At 37.3% G+C, this 19,286-nt stretch overlaps 1 protein-coding gene across 2 annotated transcripts in view; it reads left to right on the top strand.

The window, feature by feature from the left end:
- The window catches only part of LOC106883634 (uncharacterized), a 38,947-nt gene extending 31,729 nt beyond the window's left edge, over positions 1 to 7,218 (top strand). For both annotated transcript variants that reach the window (XM_014934729.3, XM_089357078.1), the window contains exons 10-13: positions 1,471 to 1,856; positions 2,378 to 2,606; positions 3,640 to 3,931; positions 4,689 to 7,218. In XM_014934729.3, the coding sequence (XP_014790215.1) occupies positions 1,471 to 1,856; positions 2,378 to 2,606; positions 3,640 to 3,931; positions 4,689 to 5,075 (1,294 nt within the window). In that variant the 3' untranslated portion in view covers positions 5,076 to 7,218. The remainder of the gene's footprint in view (positions 1 to 1,470; positions 1,857 to 2,377; positions 2,607 to 3,639; positions 3,932 to 4,688) is intronic.
- Positions 7,219 to 19,286: the final 12,068 nt, after the last annotated feature.

The following is a 19,286-nucleotide window of genomic DNA, read 5'->3' as shown; positions in this document are numbered from 1 at the left end:
ATTTTCAGTTACAAGTCTTCTTTGAATGGTCAAATATCAGTTTACCTGCAAAGAAAGAATGCAGTTATTAATAAGAAGAACTGAATCTAATGCATGCAGGATTTCACAGTTCTAGCATCACTCCTTCATAGTCAGCCTATGATTTTTTCATCAAACCCTTATACATGTTACAATTTGATGTCAGAAATGCAATTCACGAGAAGCCAGTGATTTGCATTCTTCCCCCCCCCCCCTCTTGCACAGTACCTAGGGATAAAACACAGTACCCATACCGTTTTGTACGTGTAACTGGACCATAGTATGATTCTATGATGTAAACAATATTGTCAATGGCGCAAAATGCTAAATTGAACATCAACCATTAGTATAGAATCCCACAGACTTATACGTTGACATGGATTGTCTAAGGAAAGAGAGATATAAATTCTACATGCTTACATAGGAGGAAAGAAATCCTGGTGCAATGGTTTTTATTTTTATTTCCCCAGTATTTATCCTTAAGTCTGGTACTTATTATATCAGTCTACTTTGCTGATCTGCTGAGTTATGAAGACTTAAACAAACCAACACCGTGTGTCAAATGATAGTGGGGACAAGCACAAACACAAAGACACACATATATACGACAGGCTTCCACACAGTTTCTAGAGAAACCACTCACAAGGTATTGGTTGGCTAGAAGCTATAATAGGTGCCACGAAGTGAGTAAGAGTCCAAAACCACTTGGTTGCTAAGCGAGCTTCTTAACCATAAATCCATGCTTGCATCTATGTATAGCCATGTTTGCATTTTAGTGATGTCAGCAAAAGAAAAAATCGTTACAATCAGATGTGAAAATCAGGTTATAGAATTGCTTAGCCAAGAACTTACCTTTTGCTCTATGGTGCCTGTCACTGTTTTATAATAATGGTTCATTTTAAATAGTTACAAAGAAAAATACATCTTTCTGGGCTTGGGAGTAAAAGTTGCAACATTCATAACGTCATAAACGTCTTAAACATCACAAAATTCTTATTTCTCCAATCCTCTAAAATAGAGGTTTTTGAGTTTGCTTGAAAAGTATTTAATATTCATCAGATATATTTCACTTAAAAATACTTATAGTACACTGCTAATTAATTTAATTTAAGTTTGATGTAACTCTTCACACACCAGCCATTGTGCCTTTTGCTATTCTAATATAAGAGCAACCAATTGTTAGTGGCCAAGAGAGATGGCTCAGTATACATAACTGATGAAACATAATAATACAGAAATACATGTTTTCTATGGTCCAGTGATATCATTGATGGTCAAGAAGTGTTGTCTATGAGGACAACTTGCGCAGTGCATTGTCTTTCAATGTCCAGATGTACACGAACATGTTAAATATGACTGTGCTTAACAGTATAATTTATTTACTGTTTCTTATGTCTTCTATGAATTTTTCACCTATTTTCTATTTTCTCTTTCTTTTTTTTCTTACAAAAGAGGGGGTGAGCACAACTCTCAAGCTTACACTGCCATTATTGGATTTAATATCAGTTCCTTAGGGCATGTGTCTCTTGAGAAAAAAGATATAAAAAAAAAATTAAAGTCAATATTAGGTTCATCAAAACCTAAAACCAAAGAACTATTACAAGACGTTTCTAAATATTATGTCATTAGTATTGTGGAACATGAGAAGCTACAAAATACACTGGCCAAGTTTTTCAACAAAGTCTTTAGAGATATTGACATGCTTGGTTCCAGACTCCCTGAATTCCTCAAAGCTGATCAGGCTTTATTGGATAATATAGAACGAGAATTTATGAAGAATGAACAGAACTTTTCAGAACGGTTGCCAGACTTCATCACAGAATGTAACAGACTCCAAGGTTAGTATGTAAAGAGTGTGTGTGTGTGTGTGTGTGTGTGTGTGTGTGCAGGGCCAGATTAAGACCCATAGGGGCCCTAAGCCCTTAAAAGATTTTAGTGCCCCCATATACAGGGTGTCCACAAACTCTGGGTACATGGGGATTAACACATACTTTAAGAAATTATCATTTCTTATATTTAATTGTTTATGTTATGATTTTATTTACTCCATGTACCCACATGGGGATTAACACATACTTTAAGAAATTATTATTTCTTATATTTAATTGTTTATGTTATGATTTCATTTACTCCATGTACCCACATGGGGATTAACGCATACTTTAAGAAATTATTATTCCTTATATTTAATTGTTTATGTTATGATTTTATTTACTCCTCGTAATAAATGAAGATGTATTTTCAGGGGGTGGGGGTTTCACAGGTTTTCTCAATTTCTCCCTTCAACTAGGTGAAAATTCGACACTACTCCCAACAAATATTTTTAAATACATCCCTTTTTATTTATTGTTTTATTTAGGAAGCCTCGACATGTTCTACGTGAAAGAATTATTTGTTCCTGATATTGACCTAAAGCAAATTGAAATGATGCCTGGTGAACCACCACTTGGAACGGGAAGTTTTGCAACTGTGTATTTCTGTCAGCTAAGAATAAATAATACTGCCAAAAAAGCTGCAGTGAAAGCATGGTCTGAGAGGCTGAGTACTGCTAATGTATCTGATACGCTTCTAGAAGACAGTATCCTCAGGTACGCCCAGAAAATCTGCTGTTTTATCAAAGCATTCATATGCATTTCATTTGTGTAGCAGGTTGGTGGGGTTGGGGGTTACCTGTTGAGTCTTGTGAAAAAAAGTATAGCTGATGAGCATTGCAGGCCCTCTGAGACGAATGAGTTTGAAGCTGTTCATATTCCAAGAGACAGAGATAAGCTATACAAAAACTTCAATTTAAAAAATTTTTTTTTTTAAGAAGTTGTGATTGTTCCAATCGCATATTTTTGAGATTGTTACAACCTAGCAATGCAATTTTTTATGTAACTTCAGATGAGTTACATATTTAAAAAGTAGACTTTAAAGAATGATGATGAGGATGATGATGATGATGATGATGATGGCAACAGTGATGATAATAACGACAAGGAGGAGGTGGAGGAATGCAATGATACATGACAAGGTCAATTGCGACAGAATTTGAACTCTAATTAGTAGCTAAAAATAATAATTGCTTACTCAACCCACCTCTGTATTTTTAGCAGTGTACAGTATAGGCTCAAGCATCTTCTCACATTGACTAGTCATCAGTAAATCCATACTATTAGTTATATTATAAGTGAGACCTGCATAATACACACCATCCTCTGGATTTTATTCCCGCACGTATTCTTTTCCCTTTACAAAAGAAGCCCAAGCGTTTTCATATCCTACATTTTCCTTCCCTCAGAAAGAGGGTATAAAATAAGATTGTGACTCTAGTGTATTGTCTAAGTGACACTACTGCTTCATTTTGCAGGCTACATTTGGCACTACTTAAATACAAAGGTCCTGCTTAAATACAGTGGTCTCGGTTCATCTACGTAATGATATAAAGGGGAAGGTTAGTTTTTAGGGTCACAGTTACGGTTAGGGTGTCATTACACAGTCACAGTGTACATTTAAAGTGTTTTGTATGTAACGCCTGTATTTAAGTAGTACCCTACATTTTCAATAAATGAAGTTTATTTGGAATATAAGAATATATTTATGGTTCCAATGTTTCTAAATATATCTCAAATCTTTTTGCAGAGAAATCAAACACAAAAATATTATTCATTATTATGGTTCTAACTATCGCAAACTTCAAGATGGTTCGTTGCAGTGGTTGATGATTTTAGAATATTGTCATACAACTCTAAAAAGTATCTTCGTAAGAGACGATGATAAATACCAAGTGAATCCAGGGAAATATTCAATTCCAGAGAAGCAGAAAAAAGTGATGAAACATCTTTGCCATTACGTTCAACAACTGTGTGAAGCAATTGCATACTTACACCACAAAAACTTGGTCCATCGTGATCTGAAAATGGAAAACATTTTAGTAAGTTCTCTTTTATTTTAATATATTTATATTCTTTTTTAAGGATCATTTCTAGAAGCTAGGGTTTCAGAGTAAAATCTGTTTTTAGGATATCGCACAAAAAGAGGATGTTCAATAAACAGAGTAGCTATTAGGCGCAGGAGTGGCTGTGTGGTAAGTAGCTTGCTTACCAACCACATGGTTCCAGGTTCAATCCCACTGCATGGCACTTTGGGCAAGTGTCTTCTACTATAGCCTCAGGCCAACCAAAGCCTTGTGAGTGGATTTGGTAGACGGAAACTGAAAGAAGACCGTCGTATATATGTATATGTATATATATATATATATATGTGTGTGTGTGTGTGTGTGTGTTTGTGTGTCTGTGTTTGTCCCCCCAACATCGCTTGACAACCGATGCTGGTGTGTTTACATCCCCGTAACTTATCGGTTCGGCAAAAGAGATCGATAGAATAAGTACTATGCTTACAAAGAATAAGTCCTGGGGTCGATTTGCTCGACTAAAGGCGGTGCTCCAGCATGGCCACAGTCAAATGACTGAAACAAGTAAAAGAGTAAAGAGTAAAGAGCTCTGTATATTTGGTTAATTAATTGATCAACAGATGGATCAATTAAGCATGCAAACTTGAATGTGCAATGGATATAATTTACTGGACTGTTTGAAACATGTATCAGCATAATATTATTGCTGTAAAGGAATCTTACCTTTTTTTTGTCTTTACTACATATATATACATATGTTCTTTCTCACAATTTTTAGGTAACAGAAGAAAACATCATAAAGCTTATTGATGTTGGTCTTTCTAAACTCGAACGTGATATTGCTGGATCAATTGCAGGAAGTCCTTGTTTTATGGCCCCAGAAATCTTTGAAAGGAAATTCATCTATGGTAAAAAAGCCGACATCTATAGTTTGTCTATTATACTATGGGAAATGTGGTACGGAATGGATGTGGTTACATATATAAAGCCACTTATCCAGAAAGGAATCGAAGAATCTGTAAAGAGTGGACTTCGACCATCTTTCCAATTGGCCGAAAAACCTCCAGACGATTACAAAACTTTGGTGCAGAAATGCTGGAACGCAGACCCTAAAATGCGACCCAGTATTGAAGAATGTGCTGCTTTTTTTAAAAAATGGCCCTGAAATTATGTTCTCCTTCATTTCACATATAACTGCCATCATTATCATCATCAGCATCATTACCATCATTATCATCATCTAGGAGAACCGTTAGAGCATCAGACAAAATATATAGTAGTATTTTGTCACAGATCTTTAAATTTTGAATTCAAATCCTGACGAGATCAGCTTTGCCTCTCATTCTTTCAGGATCAATAAAATAAAATACCACCCAAATACTGGGCTTGACTGAATTGAGGAAAAAACCCCATCCTTAAAAATTGCTGGCCTTGTGCTAAAATTTGAAAATTATTATTGTTATTATTATTATTATTAGTAGTAGTAGTAGTAGTAGTAGTAGTAGTAGTAGTAGTAGTAGTAGTAGATATAATATCATTATTATATTATTGTTGGAGTTCAAATTCCGCCAAGGTTGACCTTACCTTTCATCCTTTCGAGATCGATAAAATAAGTACCAGTTGACTACTGGGGGTCAATGAAATTGACTTACCTCCTCCCCTCGAAATTGTTGGCCTTGTGCCAAAATTTAAAGCCATTCTTCTTCTTCTTCTTATTATTATTATTATTATTATCATTATCGTTAAGGCAGTGAGCTGGCAGAATGGTAAGTCCGCTGGACGAAAAGCTTAGCAGCATTTCACCTGTTGCTACGTTCTGAGTTCAAATTCTGCCAATATCAACTTTGCCTTTCATCCTTTCGGGGTCAATAATTTAATTACCAGTGAAACACTGGAGTCAATGTAATCGACTAGTCCCCTCTCCCCAAATTTCAGGCCTTGTGCCTTTAGTCAAAAGGATTATTATTATTATTATTATTATTATTATTACTATTATGGCAGTGAGCTGACAGAACTGTTAGTACATCGAACAAAATTCTTAGCAGCATTTCTTCTGTCTCTTTGCATTCTGAGTTCAAATTCCATTAAGGACGATTTTGCTTTTCATTCTTTCAGGGTTGATTAAAATAAGTACCTGCTGAACACTGGGGTTGATGTAATCAACTTACCTCTTCTCCCAAAACTCCAGGCCATATGCCTATAGCAGAAAGGGTTATTATTATCATTATTAATTAGTTGTCTTTCTGTAATTAATTAGGTGTCTTTCAATGTACTACCATGTGCAGCACCGTGTGCCTTGGGTATAGACAAGTGATTTGTTTTGCAATTTTTCTTTTATTGAATTGAAACTACTCTGTAATATGTGTGCAGTGCCAAACAGTGCTATTTTCTGTGTTATCCCTTTTTTATGTCTTAGACATTTTTCTAAAGTGTGCTTAACTAAAGTGTGCTTAACTAAAGTGTGAATTGAGAGAGGTTTGGCTGCTATTTCTTGCAGATCTAGCAACCATCTAAACCAGTGGTTCTCAACTAGGGTCCGTACATATGACCTTTGGGATCGATATAAGATTTTTTTTGCATGTGCAATAAATTGGTCATACTTTTTTACAATACACAAAATGCTTTAACAATCTTTTTTTTATACATTTCCTAATAATATTTAATTATAAAAATATAGCAAGATTTTTAAACATTGTATGGCTATGAGGATCCACCTGAGGAAAATAGGATCACCTGGGTCCATTAGTAAAAAATGGTAGCAAACCAATGATCTAAATACTCCCTCACTGGCTTGTTGTCCTTGTGTATTTTATAAAGGTAGATTTCTGACCCAAACTCAATAACCCTCTTGAGAAAAAATGCACCACACAGGCCCTGGATGCCAACGAAATTTTTATCAATTTAAATTTCACTTTGACCGTTGTTTCAGTTCAACACTAATGATAACACACAAGACTTTGATGTTTGGGGTGGTGGTCCTCTACTCCATCAAGTTTTGAGGCTCTGGAAAACATATATCTTATGGTTTGGGGGGATTGTTTTATTTTCATATGGTTTTCACTAAATTTTAACGCTAATACTGATATTAAAAAAAAAATGAAAAAAAAAAAATAAGAGATATTTCATATATTTTTGGAAATGATTAATAAACAAAGTCCCGGTCTGATTTATATGATTTTTGTGGGAGTGTGTTGCAATACAGGTAAGATTTAATATCTAAGTGGGTGCTAATCTGTCTATAAACGGAAAATGATTCGATGATATCCAAAGTGTTTTATAAATGAATAAAATATTTATTCTTACGAAAATATTGGTTTCTTTTATTTCTTTTGATTAGATGTTGCATTTATATGTGGTTCATCATTTATGTGTTTCCAAATGAGGTTTTTCGAGCGAGATCGTTGCCAGTGCCCCTGGACTGGCTCGTGCTGGTGACACATGAAATTTCTTCGAGCGAGATCGTTGCCGGTGCCCCTGAACTGGCTCTTGTGTGGGGTTCTGGGATTTTTCGAGCGGGATCGTTGCTGGTGCCCCTGGGCTGGCTCTTGTGCGGGTGACACATGAGGTTTCTCGAGCGAGATGAGCGTGGCCTTTGCCAGTACCGCCTGACTGGCCTTCGTGCGGGTGACACGTAAAAGCACCCACTACACTCTCTGAGTGGTTGGCTTTAGGAAGGGCATCCAGCTGTAGAAACACTGCCAAATCAGATTGGAGCCTGGTGTAGCCATCTGGTTTCACCAGTCCTCAGTAAAATCGTCCAACCCATGCTAGCATGGAAAGCGGACGTTAAACGACGACGACAATACGTACAGACATATATATATATATATATATATATATATATATATACCGCCTGACTGGCCTTTGTAGGGTTTTCGAGCGAGATCGTTGCCAGTGCCGCTGGACTGGCTCTTGTGCGGGTGGCACATAAAAGACACCATTTCGAGCGTGGCCGTTTTCGTGCAGGTGACACGTAAAAGCACCCACTACACTCTCTGAGTGGTTGGCGTTAGGAAGGGCATCCAGCTGTAGAAACTCTGCCAAATTAGATTGGAGCCTGGTGTTGCCATCCGGTTTCACCAGTCCTCAGTCAAATCGTCCAACCCATGCTAGCATGGAAGGCGGACGTTAAACGATGATGATGATGATGATGATTAGCAACAGTAGGAACTTATAGCAAACTCTGCAGAAGAGATACGACTCATTCAGTTCCTTTACCTGGGTTTTTTGTTATTTTTTTTTATGGAAGTTGTTTTTTATATATATATATATATATATATATGTGTGTGTGAGAAAGTTGGTATGTGGAAGCACGTGGTTGGATGTATAAAAGATAATAAGAGTGAAAAAACTACAGAAGGCTTGTGTTACATGGTTAAAGTATATATTTAAATTATGTCAGAAAAATGTTATAACATTTTACTGGAGCGAACACGTTGCAATGAAGTAGAGAAATTTGAAAAGACAACACGAAACTGGTTATTTCTCCAAATACAATGTTTATATACCAAAAAAAATTTTATAACATTTTTCTGACATAATTTAAATATATACTTTAACCATGTAACACAAGCCTTCTGTAGTTTTTTCACTCTTATTATCTTTTATATATATATATATATTTTTTTTTTTTTTTTTTGTCGGAAATTTGAGTTTAAACTGCAATCGTAGCTAAGAAACTCGCTTTGCACCCTATGAGGTTTCAGGTTCAATCACACTGTGCAGTATATTGGGTGAGTGTCTTCTACTATAGTTTTGGGCCAATTGATGTCTTGTGAGTGGATTTGGTAGACGGAAACTGTTTGGAAGCCCATCATATATGTATTTATGGCCCTTTAAATTACAGATACAACTCATTTTTGCCAGTTGAGTGAACTGAAGCAATGCACCAGTGGGAATTGAACTCACAAACTTACAACCGTAAGCCGATTACCCTTAACCATTATGCTATGTACCTTCACACATTGCTATGTGTGACAGTTAATATACCATTATGTCATATATCTGTGAGACACTCATGTGCATGCATGCAAGTAAGCAGCTAAAACAGAAATGGTAAAGCACTACCCTACAATGTGGAAATGAGAAAAGAAACTAATATTTACGTCTGTACATTACACCAGACGTTTTCGATGTTCAACAGAGCTAGTGTCCATTATAATCTCTACGGGATCGAGAATAACGAACATAAAAACAAAAACATTTAAAGCTGAACAAACAGGGTAACAAGAATACTAGAGATAATAGAGCTTTAAATTATAGGTAAAGCTAAGGTAGGAGTTAAAATTTTGTGAACTGTAGCAATAATAAATTAATTGCAGACAGGTGTGGGTGTGTGATAAGAAGTTTGCCTCCCAGTTACATGGTTCTGGTTTCAGTCCTACTGCATGACACCTTTAGCAAGTGTCTTCTATTATAGTCCAGGTCAAGCCAAAGCTAACTTTTTGACAAGAAATGATACCGGAATTGATAGCAAGTGAACCATATGATATTCAGGAAAAACCCTGTTATCACCTTTGATCTTATGAATCAGCAATGAAAACACAAGGACACTTTACTAATACAGGTGGAAATACAACAGGATATAAGCTTGACTGAGCAGACCAATGATCAAAAGTGTAACATTCCCACCATTTTTCTTTTTGTTTTCTTTTTCTTATTTTTTAAAAAATCTTTTTGACGTACAGAATGTCTAGGATCACAACCAACCAATTTATAAGTTTTACAAATGACAGGGTGTGGATTTAAAGATGATTTACCTGTTTATTTTCTATGTTGAACAACCAAGTAAAAGCTGTCTTATTTGCTTTGGATTTTCTGAGAGTAGGGTTCCAGTGGTATAGGTTCCATCAAGCCAACCTGCTTCAAGTTAACTACACAAGCGTGATCGTTTGGTTATAACATTCGTTTCCTAAATACCTGGCTTTTTGGTTTGTTCCCATTGCATGAGCAAAACTCTTGTAGTATATCCTCGTATTAACCAAAGCAATGTGACCAAAATTAGGTACACAGAGACTGAGCAAAATCTGCCTAGGAGAGCCATTCCTGTTTGTAAGTGGCTGGTTTGATCCATGGCCATCACTTGACTATTCTGGTGCTTTTAATCAAATCTTCTATGTTGCAAGCATTTAGGTCAGACGTCTAGTTTAAGGATAACTTCATACAATCAGTCACAAGATGCCTGAAAGGGTATGCGGGTATGGTTCTTTTGCTTATAAGTAAACCATTAAAAAAAAGGGAGCATGGTGAAGTCCTTAAGCCCATGCTGCACGGGAAACAAGTGTACTTTAAACCTCTATAACTATTTTTTTTTTAATTTCTGAGAAAAGTGAAATATCTCCTGAGATTCAGCTTGGAAAACTACATTAATGTACCAAATCTTAATTAAACTTTGAATTTTCGAAAATTGGCAGCCAAACTGAAAAGATCCTAATAAGTCATATATTGCACAATGTGGTCTGAAATAAGCTGTACTTCGATGAGAGAGAAAGAAAGATGATTTTGCACATAGATCTACCGAGATGCTTTTGGACAAGACCTACTCATTCAAATAGTACATTTCTTGGTCATACACTGAACATCATCATCATCATCATCATTGTTTAATGTCCGCTTTCCATGCTAGCATGGGTTGGACGATTTGACTGAGGACTGGTGAACAGGATGGCTGCACCAGGCTCCAATCTGATCTGGCAGAGTTTCTACAGCTGGATGCCCTTCCTAACGCCAACCACTCCAGGAGTGTAGTGGGTGCTTTTACATGCCACCGGCACGAGAGCCAGTCAGGCAGTACTGGCAACAGCCACGCTCAAAATGGTGTTTTTTATGTGCCACCTGCACAGGAGCCAGTCCAGCGGCACTGGCAATGATCTCACTTGAATGTTTTTTCACGTGCCACCAGCACAGGTGCCAGTAAGGCGACATTGGTAACAATCACACTCAAATGGTGCTTTTTACGTGCCACTGGCACGGAAGCCAGACAATCTATCTTAAAAGACTATTCCCTCTGCAACTCAACTCAACGCATTCCAGAAAATAGAATAAGTCTCTTTGTTAGGTGTTTATTGTTAAACATGTTGCTAGATATCTATTCATTGTGCATATAATTGTATAAAGAAGTAACTTAGATGTCAGGTGGCTTATACTGAGCATGTTTAGCATTTTTCTATGCTTGGCTAGGTATTCATTCCTTGTACATGTGGTTATTATTTAAAGCAGTAAACAGCTTGTCACTTAACTCACGCTATATGTGCTTAGACTCTTAATCTAACACTCTTAAAACAGTGTTTAGCACTTTTATGCGAATCTGTTTATGTATGTTTGTACACATGAATGTTCCAGGTGTGAATGTGAGTGGCTTAGTGGTTAGAGTAATCAGCTCAGGATCATATGGTTGTGAATTCAATTCCCAGCGACACATTCTGCTCTTGATCAAGACATTTTATTTCATGTTGCTCCAGTACTTGTAATACAAATGGCCGGTCTTGTCCCATTGTGTCACAGTAAATCTTTCTGAGAACTACATTAAGGTACGCGTGTCTGTGGAGTCACTTAACCAATTGCATACTCTCTTTTACTTGTTTCAGTCGTTTGACTGCAGCCATGCTGGAGCACCGCCTTTAGTCGAGCAAATTGACCCCAGGACTTATTCTTTGTAAGCCTAGTACTTATTCTATCGGACTCTTTTGCCAAACCACTAAGTTACGGGGACATAAACACACCAGCACCGGTTGTCAAGCGATATTGTGGGGGGAACAAACACAGACACACAAACACACACACACACACACACACACACACACACATATATATATATACGGCAGGCTTCTTCCAGTTTCCGTCTACCAAATCCACTCACAAGGCTTTGGTTGGCCCGAGGCTATGGAAGAAGATACTTGCCCAAGGTGCCACTCAGTGGGACTGAACCCTGAACCATGTGGTTGGTAAACAAGCTACTTACCACACAACCACTCCTGCGCCTGCATGTTAATTTCTCGAGGAGACTGTTCCATTGATCTGATCAACTGGAACAGTGTGACAAGGCTGACCCTTTGAGTTACTATGATGAGTGCATCATAGTAACCAACGGAATACTAAATTATGTCCCATGCTATAGGCTGCACTTTTGCACTTGTGTGACTGGAAGTTTGCACTGAGACACATCTTTTTAAGGAAAGATCTAGAGCACGGGAGTGGCTGTGTGGTAAGTAGCTCGCTTACCAACCACATGGTTCTGGGTTCAGTCCCACTGTGTGGTGCCTTGGGCAAATGTCTTCTACTATAGCCTCGGGCCGACCAGAGCCTTGTGAGTGGATTTGGTAGACGGAAACTGAAAGAAGCCTGCCGTATATATATATATATATATATATATATATATATATATATATGTATGTGTGTGTATATGTTTGTGTGTCTGTGCTTGTCCCCCCAATATCACTTGACAACCGATGCTGGTGTGTTTACATCCCCGTAACTTACCGGTTCGGCATAAGAGACCGATAGAATAAGTACTAGGCTTCCAAAGAATAAGTCTTGGGGTTGATTTGCTCGACAAAAGGCGGTGCTCCAGCATGGCCACAGTCAAATGACTGAAACAAGTAAAAGAGAGAGAGCCATATGACTTTTTTCTGAAATTTGTTCTTTTTAACTAGTAAAGGCTGTTCTATGCTACTACTAATTTAACCACTGGCAGAAGATCTGCCTGGGGTTGAACTAGTAGTAGCATGGAACAGCCACTCTGACGTGGTGAATGACTTTACTTGTTAGTATAGTTACCACTCTGATCTCCTCTTGAGATTTTACAACCAGCTATTTTTCAACTCTTGAAAGGGAAAAAATAACAAAGAATATGGCAGTAAGTTGACACTACTCACCGTCATGTGTAAGCACCCCAGAACCTCCAACCGTGTTTACCACTCACTTCATTGCCATCCCTCTCTATCTCCCACTCTCCTCTCATTAACTTACTTGCGCACAACCCGTCCCTAACAAATCTCCCTCCACAACGTATCTTCCTAACATCCTCTCCCACCCTTCACCTACCTGCTCACTGCATTCCCCTCTACTCCACCTCCCACTCCTTTTGAACTCTGGCAAACTTAGCTGTCCACTCATCCGATGAATGTTCTACACCACTTCACTTATATACACCTTCACCCGTGTAACTTAAAAGTACACCTCGACATCTTTACAATCTTCTCAACCTCTCTCTCTTTCCAACAGAGATACCGGCATATCTCTCTACATCAAGACACCTTTTACAGTCCCTCTATCATACACTAAACCTCTTATCACCTAAAGCCACCTCCTTCAGTGGAGGAGTTTTGTCTTGCAAGTTATTTGGTGACCTCACTGATGCTGCTGCCACATAAAAAGCACCCAGTATACTCCATAAAGTGGTTGGAAATAAGAAGGACGTCCAACCATAGACACCATGCCAAAGCAGACAGAGAAGCTTGGCGCAGTCTTCTGGCTACCAACTCCTATCAAACCGCCCAATCCATGCCAGCAGAGAAAGCGGATGCTAAAGAACGATGATAATTATGTCCACAGAAATGTATAGATATCATGGGGAATTAAGATAGGTTAAATAAACTATGCCTCCGATGTCATAAACCCATTCCATTCTATTAATACACCCCTATATTTCAGAACAACTCCTAATCCTTTGGATGTTTACAGCACAATCCACTGTCTAACCAGACTACATTTCTTTTATTCACTTACTACAGTCATTGGAGTGGAGGTGCAATGGCCCAGTGGTTAGGGCAGCGGATTCACAGTCATAGGATCGCGGTTTCGATTTCGATTTCGCGGGCGTTGTGAGTGTTTATTGAGCGAAAACACCCAAAGCTTCACAAGGCCCAGGCAGGGGATGGTGGCGAACCCTGCTGTACTCTTTCACCACAACTTTCTCTCACTCTTTCTTCCTGTTTCTGTTGTACCTGTAATTCAAAGGGTCAGCCTTGTCACACTGTGTCACGCTGAATATCTCTGAAAACTATGTTACGGGTACACGTGTCTGTGGAGTGCTCAGCCACTTGCACGTTAATTTCACGAGTAGGCTGTTCCGTTGATCGGATCAACTGGAACCCTCGACGTCGTAAGCGACGGAGGGCCAACAACAACAGTCATTGGTCTGTGACAGTGGTTCCCAAACTTTTTCAGGTTGCTGCACCCCTGACACCCAGGCCACATTCCTAGCGCCTCCACCCCAACTAACCATCACAAATATAGAACTCTTTCTGAAGCAAATTCAAAGCAACTGTATTTCACAAATAAAACTTAACCTAACAAACCCATTATTTTGTTTGTTTTTACATGAATCACTACCCCACTATCGCCCCACTTTTTTTTCAATGGCCCCTTGGAACTTTCCACTGCCCCCAGGGGTGCAATACCGCCCACTTAGAGAACCACTGGTCTACGACAATGCCAGGGTACCACTGTAAAGGGTTTAGTAGATTAGATCGACCTTAGTGCTTATTTTTAAAGTCTGAATCTTATTCTATCAAACTCTTTAGCTGAACTGCTAAATTACACCGACATAAAGCAACCAATACTGCTTGTCAAGCGAACCAGTTCAGGGATAAACACAAATGCTCACCTATTGTAAGTGTACTTGTTTCTTTTATTTTTTCACTTGTTTCAGTCATCAGATTGCAGCCCCCACTTCCACGCAGTTTCGTTCTATCAAATTCATTCAGTCTGGAGTTATAGAAGACATTTGCCAAAGGCACCAGGCAGTAGTACTGAACCTGAAAGAATGTGATTGGCAAACGAACTTCTTAAACACAAAAGCATGCCAGCACCTATGAGCAATTTTTTAAAATACCTTTTCAGTCCATCACTAGGCCATTTGAGAGTTTGTGACTGAGTTCCTTTTTGAGTGTTGGGCCTCACAAAGGCAAGATGACCGAGTTCCTCTTGAGCATTGGGCCTCATGGAGGCAAAGTGGCTGAGTTCCTTTTTGAGTGTTGGGCCTCACAAAGGCAAGGTGACCGAGTTCCTTTTGAGCATTGGGCCTCATGGAGGCAAAGTGGCCGAATTCCTTTTTTGAGTGTTGGGCCTCACAGAGGCAAGGTGACTGGGTTCCTTTTGAGCATTGGGCCTCATGGAGGCAAAGTGGCTGAGTTCCTTTCGAATGTTGGGCCTCACAGAGGCAATAACCAAGGCCTTTGGCATTATGGTCATACCTGAGTAGAAGACCCATCAAGTCAAACAAAATTGCTTTGAATACTATAAAATAAAATAAAGTACCAGTTAGGTACTTGGGTCAATGTAATCGACTTTCCCCCTCCCCTAAAAAAATTGGTGGTTTTGAACCCTACAACAGACCAGTGTCAGTCCTGTTCAGAAGGAATGTCATAACCTCAATCACTTATATGCCGTGAAAAGTAGGTAACCAGCCTTATGAGTCCGAGGAGTAAAAAGAGCACAAAAAGGATTGCATGACGAAGACTGGCCATCCTTTTCAAAACTGGAAAGTACTTCAAGATTCCCCAGCAATCAACTAACACTCTACAAAGTATAACTGAAACCTACAATGGAGCATTTGGTACAACGCTGCTGCTATACACACAGAACATCCTAAAACAGAATATGGCAACTCATTTGACTGACTGACATGTTGTCGCTCACCAACACATTCCAACTTTTGGCTACAATCGAGCTGTGTCTTCTCTCTGTCATTTCTACTACTACTACTACTACAACATTGGCCTCTATTCTTCAAAGCTAGCTTAGTGTCATGCCACTTCTCACACTAACCTCTCCCCCTTTTGTTGTCCACATGGTGTCGATCACCTCCTTTGGGTCCTGCTCTAACCACTATGCCCAGTCATTCTTTTGTCAAATGTCGACTTTCACACAAACATGCCGAATGTTATTGATTTCAGCAGTCTTGAAAGGTTTGCAAAGTAGATGAGCATGACATAGCCTCTTCCTTTCTTCAGACGAAACAAAAACAGACAGAGAGAAAGAAAAATGTTGTTGACAGCTTTGTTACTTACAAGGAGATATGGGGCATTAAAAACTAAATCTTAAAATGCAAAGCTTATGGTTTATGGATGTTATGAATGTTTATGAATGTTGTTACAAGCTTTGACAAAGACCAAGAAAATAAAATCAACAGTTTAACTATGGGAATGAAAACAACACAACACAATTCATGAATCTAAGTCATTTATTAGTATTTCTTGTGATTCATTCTTTCATAATCATTCACAATAAAGTAACAATGTTACAGATACTCCTTATTCTCCTTCTCTCTTTTTTTTTACCTTCCCTCTCTTTCACACATTTTCATTTTTTTTTTTTTTTCTTTTTTACATTTCAATTTTTTTCTAAATCTCTTTGTTTCCATTTCACCATATTTACACTCATACACAGACATTTTTTTTTTTTTTTCACCCAAAAAACCAATAAACCACACCTCGTTCCTTCGTTATTTCTACCTCTTTCACTGTCACTCCTACACAGACAGACAGACAGACAGATACACACACACACACACACACACACACACACAATTTGTATTATTATTTAATATTACAAAAAAAAAAAAAAAAAAAAATTCTAACAATGCTTTCAAACTAAAATTCTCAAGCTGACAGATTTTTTATCAAGTCAGTGGGGGAGGGAAGAAAAAAAACAAAAACTAACGCTATGGAGGGATGGAATAAACCATTTTACCTGAACAGATTTCTGTTTTATTACAAGTTAGTATGCAGGGGCAAGAAAGAGAAGGGCAACAACAACAGCAGCAACAACAACAACATCAACAACAAATATCAACTAAGAGCCTGCAACATTTCATCTATTAAATTCATAAATACACTGGCCGAATGAAATGAAAAGGATGGAGTTTCAAAGAATGAGTGAAGGGTGATACATCGTAGTCCATTGTCAGAAAAGAATGGGGGGGGGGGGGAAAGGATCAAGTGAAATCAGAAAAGGAAGGATGGGGGAGTGAGGTGTAATGGGGGTGAAAGGCTCGTTTGCTGCCAAGTACTTTGTTAAAGGGTGGTGGGTGGGGGAAGAAACCCCTGGTCAGTTTAAGAATTTATTATTCACTAATTAAAAATATTAAACAAGGAGGAAAATATGAACAACAAAAAAATTGCATGTGCGTGTGTGTGTGTGTGTGAAATACCTGGCTCAGCAAAGCAACAAGCCTCCTCCTCTGAGATTTGAACCCACAAACTGAACAATGTCAGTCCAACACTCTAAACCCTAAGCCCCGTGTTTTCAAGTGTATATAAATATACATATATACATATATATATATATATATATATATATATATATATATATATATATATAAGAATTTAAGGATTGGAGAAAACACATGTTATAATTGCATACTTTATTCCTACATTTGTTTCAAAGGATTACAACCTGTGTGATCCATAGGGATCTTTGATATTAAAATTGTAACCTTCTCATCAAGGAAAGCATGGGAATCATCTTAAGCGTAAGACATTATGACCGATTATGAAAACAATAGATGGATAAGGTTATGTATATATATGTATATATATGTATGTATGTATGTGTATGTATATATATATATATGTATGTATATGGGTATATAGGTGTGTGGATGAGTGTATCTGTGTGTATGTATGTTTACATGTATGGGGAGGGGGTGTATGTATGTTTGTAAGTATATATATATATATATATATATATATATATATATATATATGTGTGTGTGTGTATATGTGTACAAATCTACGTATATGTAAGCATGTATAATTGTGTATGTATTTGTATAAAACCATATATATATACGTTATTAGGTTCTGTATGTAAGTGCATATTTCTACATGTATATGTGTGTGTATGTATATATGTATGTATGTATGTGTGTTTATGTATGTATATGTATGCGTACATGTGTGTATGTGTATATATGTGTATGTGTGTGTGTGTGTGTGTACGAAAAAATATATATGTATGTATATGTATGTGTGTGTATATGTATATGTATGCATGCACACACACATATATGGATATGTGGATGTATGTATATGGGTGTGTGTATGTATGTATATATAAAACACTTGAGGTATTTTTCTTTTATATATACACATATATATGTATATATGTATATATATATATATGTGTATGTATATGTATTTGTATGTATGTATGTGCATGCATGTGTTTACGTATGTATACATGTATGTATATGTATATGCGAATCTGTTTATTTGATTAGGTAATAGGCGTAGATGTATAGCTATGTGTATGAATATATTTCTATTTATACATGTGTGTATATGTAGATGGATACATACGTGTATATGGGGACACGCACACATGTGTATATTTGTATATGCGTGGGTACGTATGTGCATATGTATAAATGTGGACGTATGAGTGTGTATACATATATATATATGTATATATATATGTGTGTGTGTGTGTATATGTATATATATATATGTATATATATATGTATACATATGTATATACAGGTGCACATGTGTATGTATGTGTGGTACACTCTGAGTGGTTGGCGTTAGGAAGGGCATCCAGCTGTAGAAACTGCCAAATTAGACTGGAGCCTGGTGTTGCCATCCGGTTTCACCAGTCCTCAGTCAAATCGTCCAACCCATGCTAGCATGGAAAGCGGACGTTAAACGATGATGATGATGATGATGATGTGTGTGTGTGTGTATCAGTATGCATGTATATGTGTGTTTGTGTATGTGTATTTATGTATGCATGTACGCTCTTACACATTGATTGGTATGTGTTGTCCAACCCACTATCCGGCAGCGTCCAATTCTCTAACGGTTTTTTTCAAATGAATCAAGTCATAACCTTATCCATCTATTGTTTTCATAATCAGTCATAATGTCTTACGTTTAAGATGATTCCCATGCTTTCCTTGATGAGAAGGTTACAATTTTAATATCAAAGATCCCTATGGATCACACAGGTTGTAATCCTTTGAAACATATGTAGGAATACAAGTATGCAATTATAACATGCGTTTTCTCCAATCCTTAAATTCTTAAATATACTCAAATACCCAAAATTTCAAGGAGTTCCTGCCTTAAAAACAGGAACTAAACCAGTTATTTTGTGTTCTTTGCTACATTGGTTTCTATTAACCCATTTATTCTATTAGAAGAATTTTTATTCATTAAGATAGAAGAAATACACATAATTATATATATATATATATATAATATATATATATATATATATATATAAGTATACGCACACATGCATATGGATATATATGTATATGCACATATATACTTACATGGAGGCGTAAATAAACATGTACATATAAATATTTATGGAGACACACGTGTACATATATATGTACACAGACACACACTCCATATAAATATTTTCA

Source organism: Octopus bimaculoides, chromosome 9 (assembly GCF_046866305.1).
Source record: "Octopus bimaculoides isolate indiv1 chromosome 9, ASM4686630v1, whole genome shotgun sequence".
In the NCBI taxonomy this organism is placed as follows: Eukaryota; Metazoa; Mollusca; class Cephalopoda; order Octopoda; family Octopodidae; genus Octopus; species Octopus bimaculoides.
This window is presented reverse-complemented; position numbering and strand designations above follow the sequence as displayed.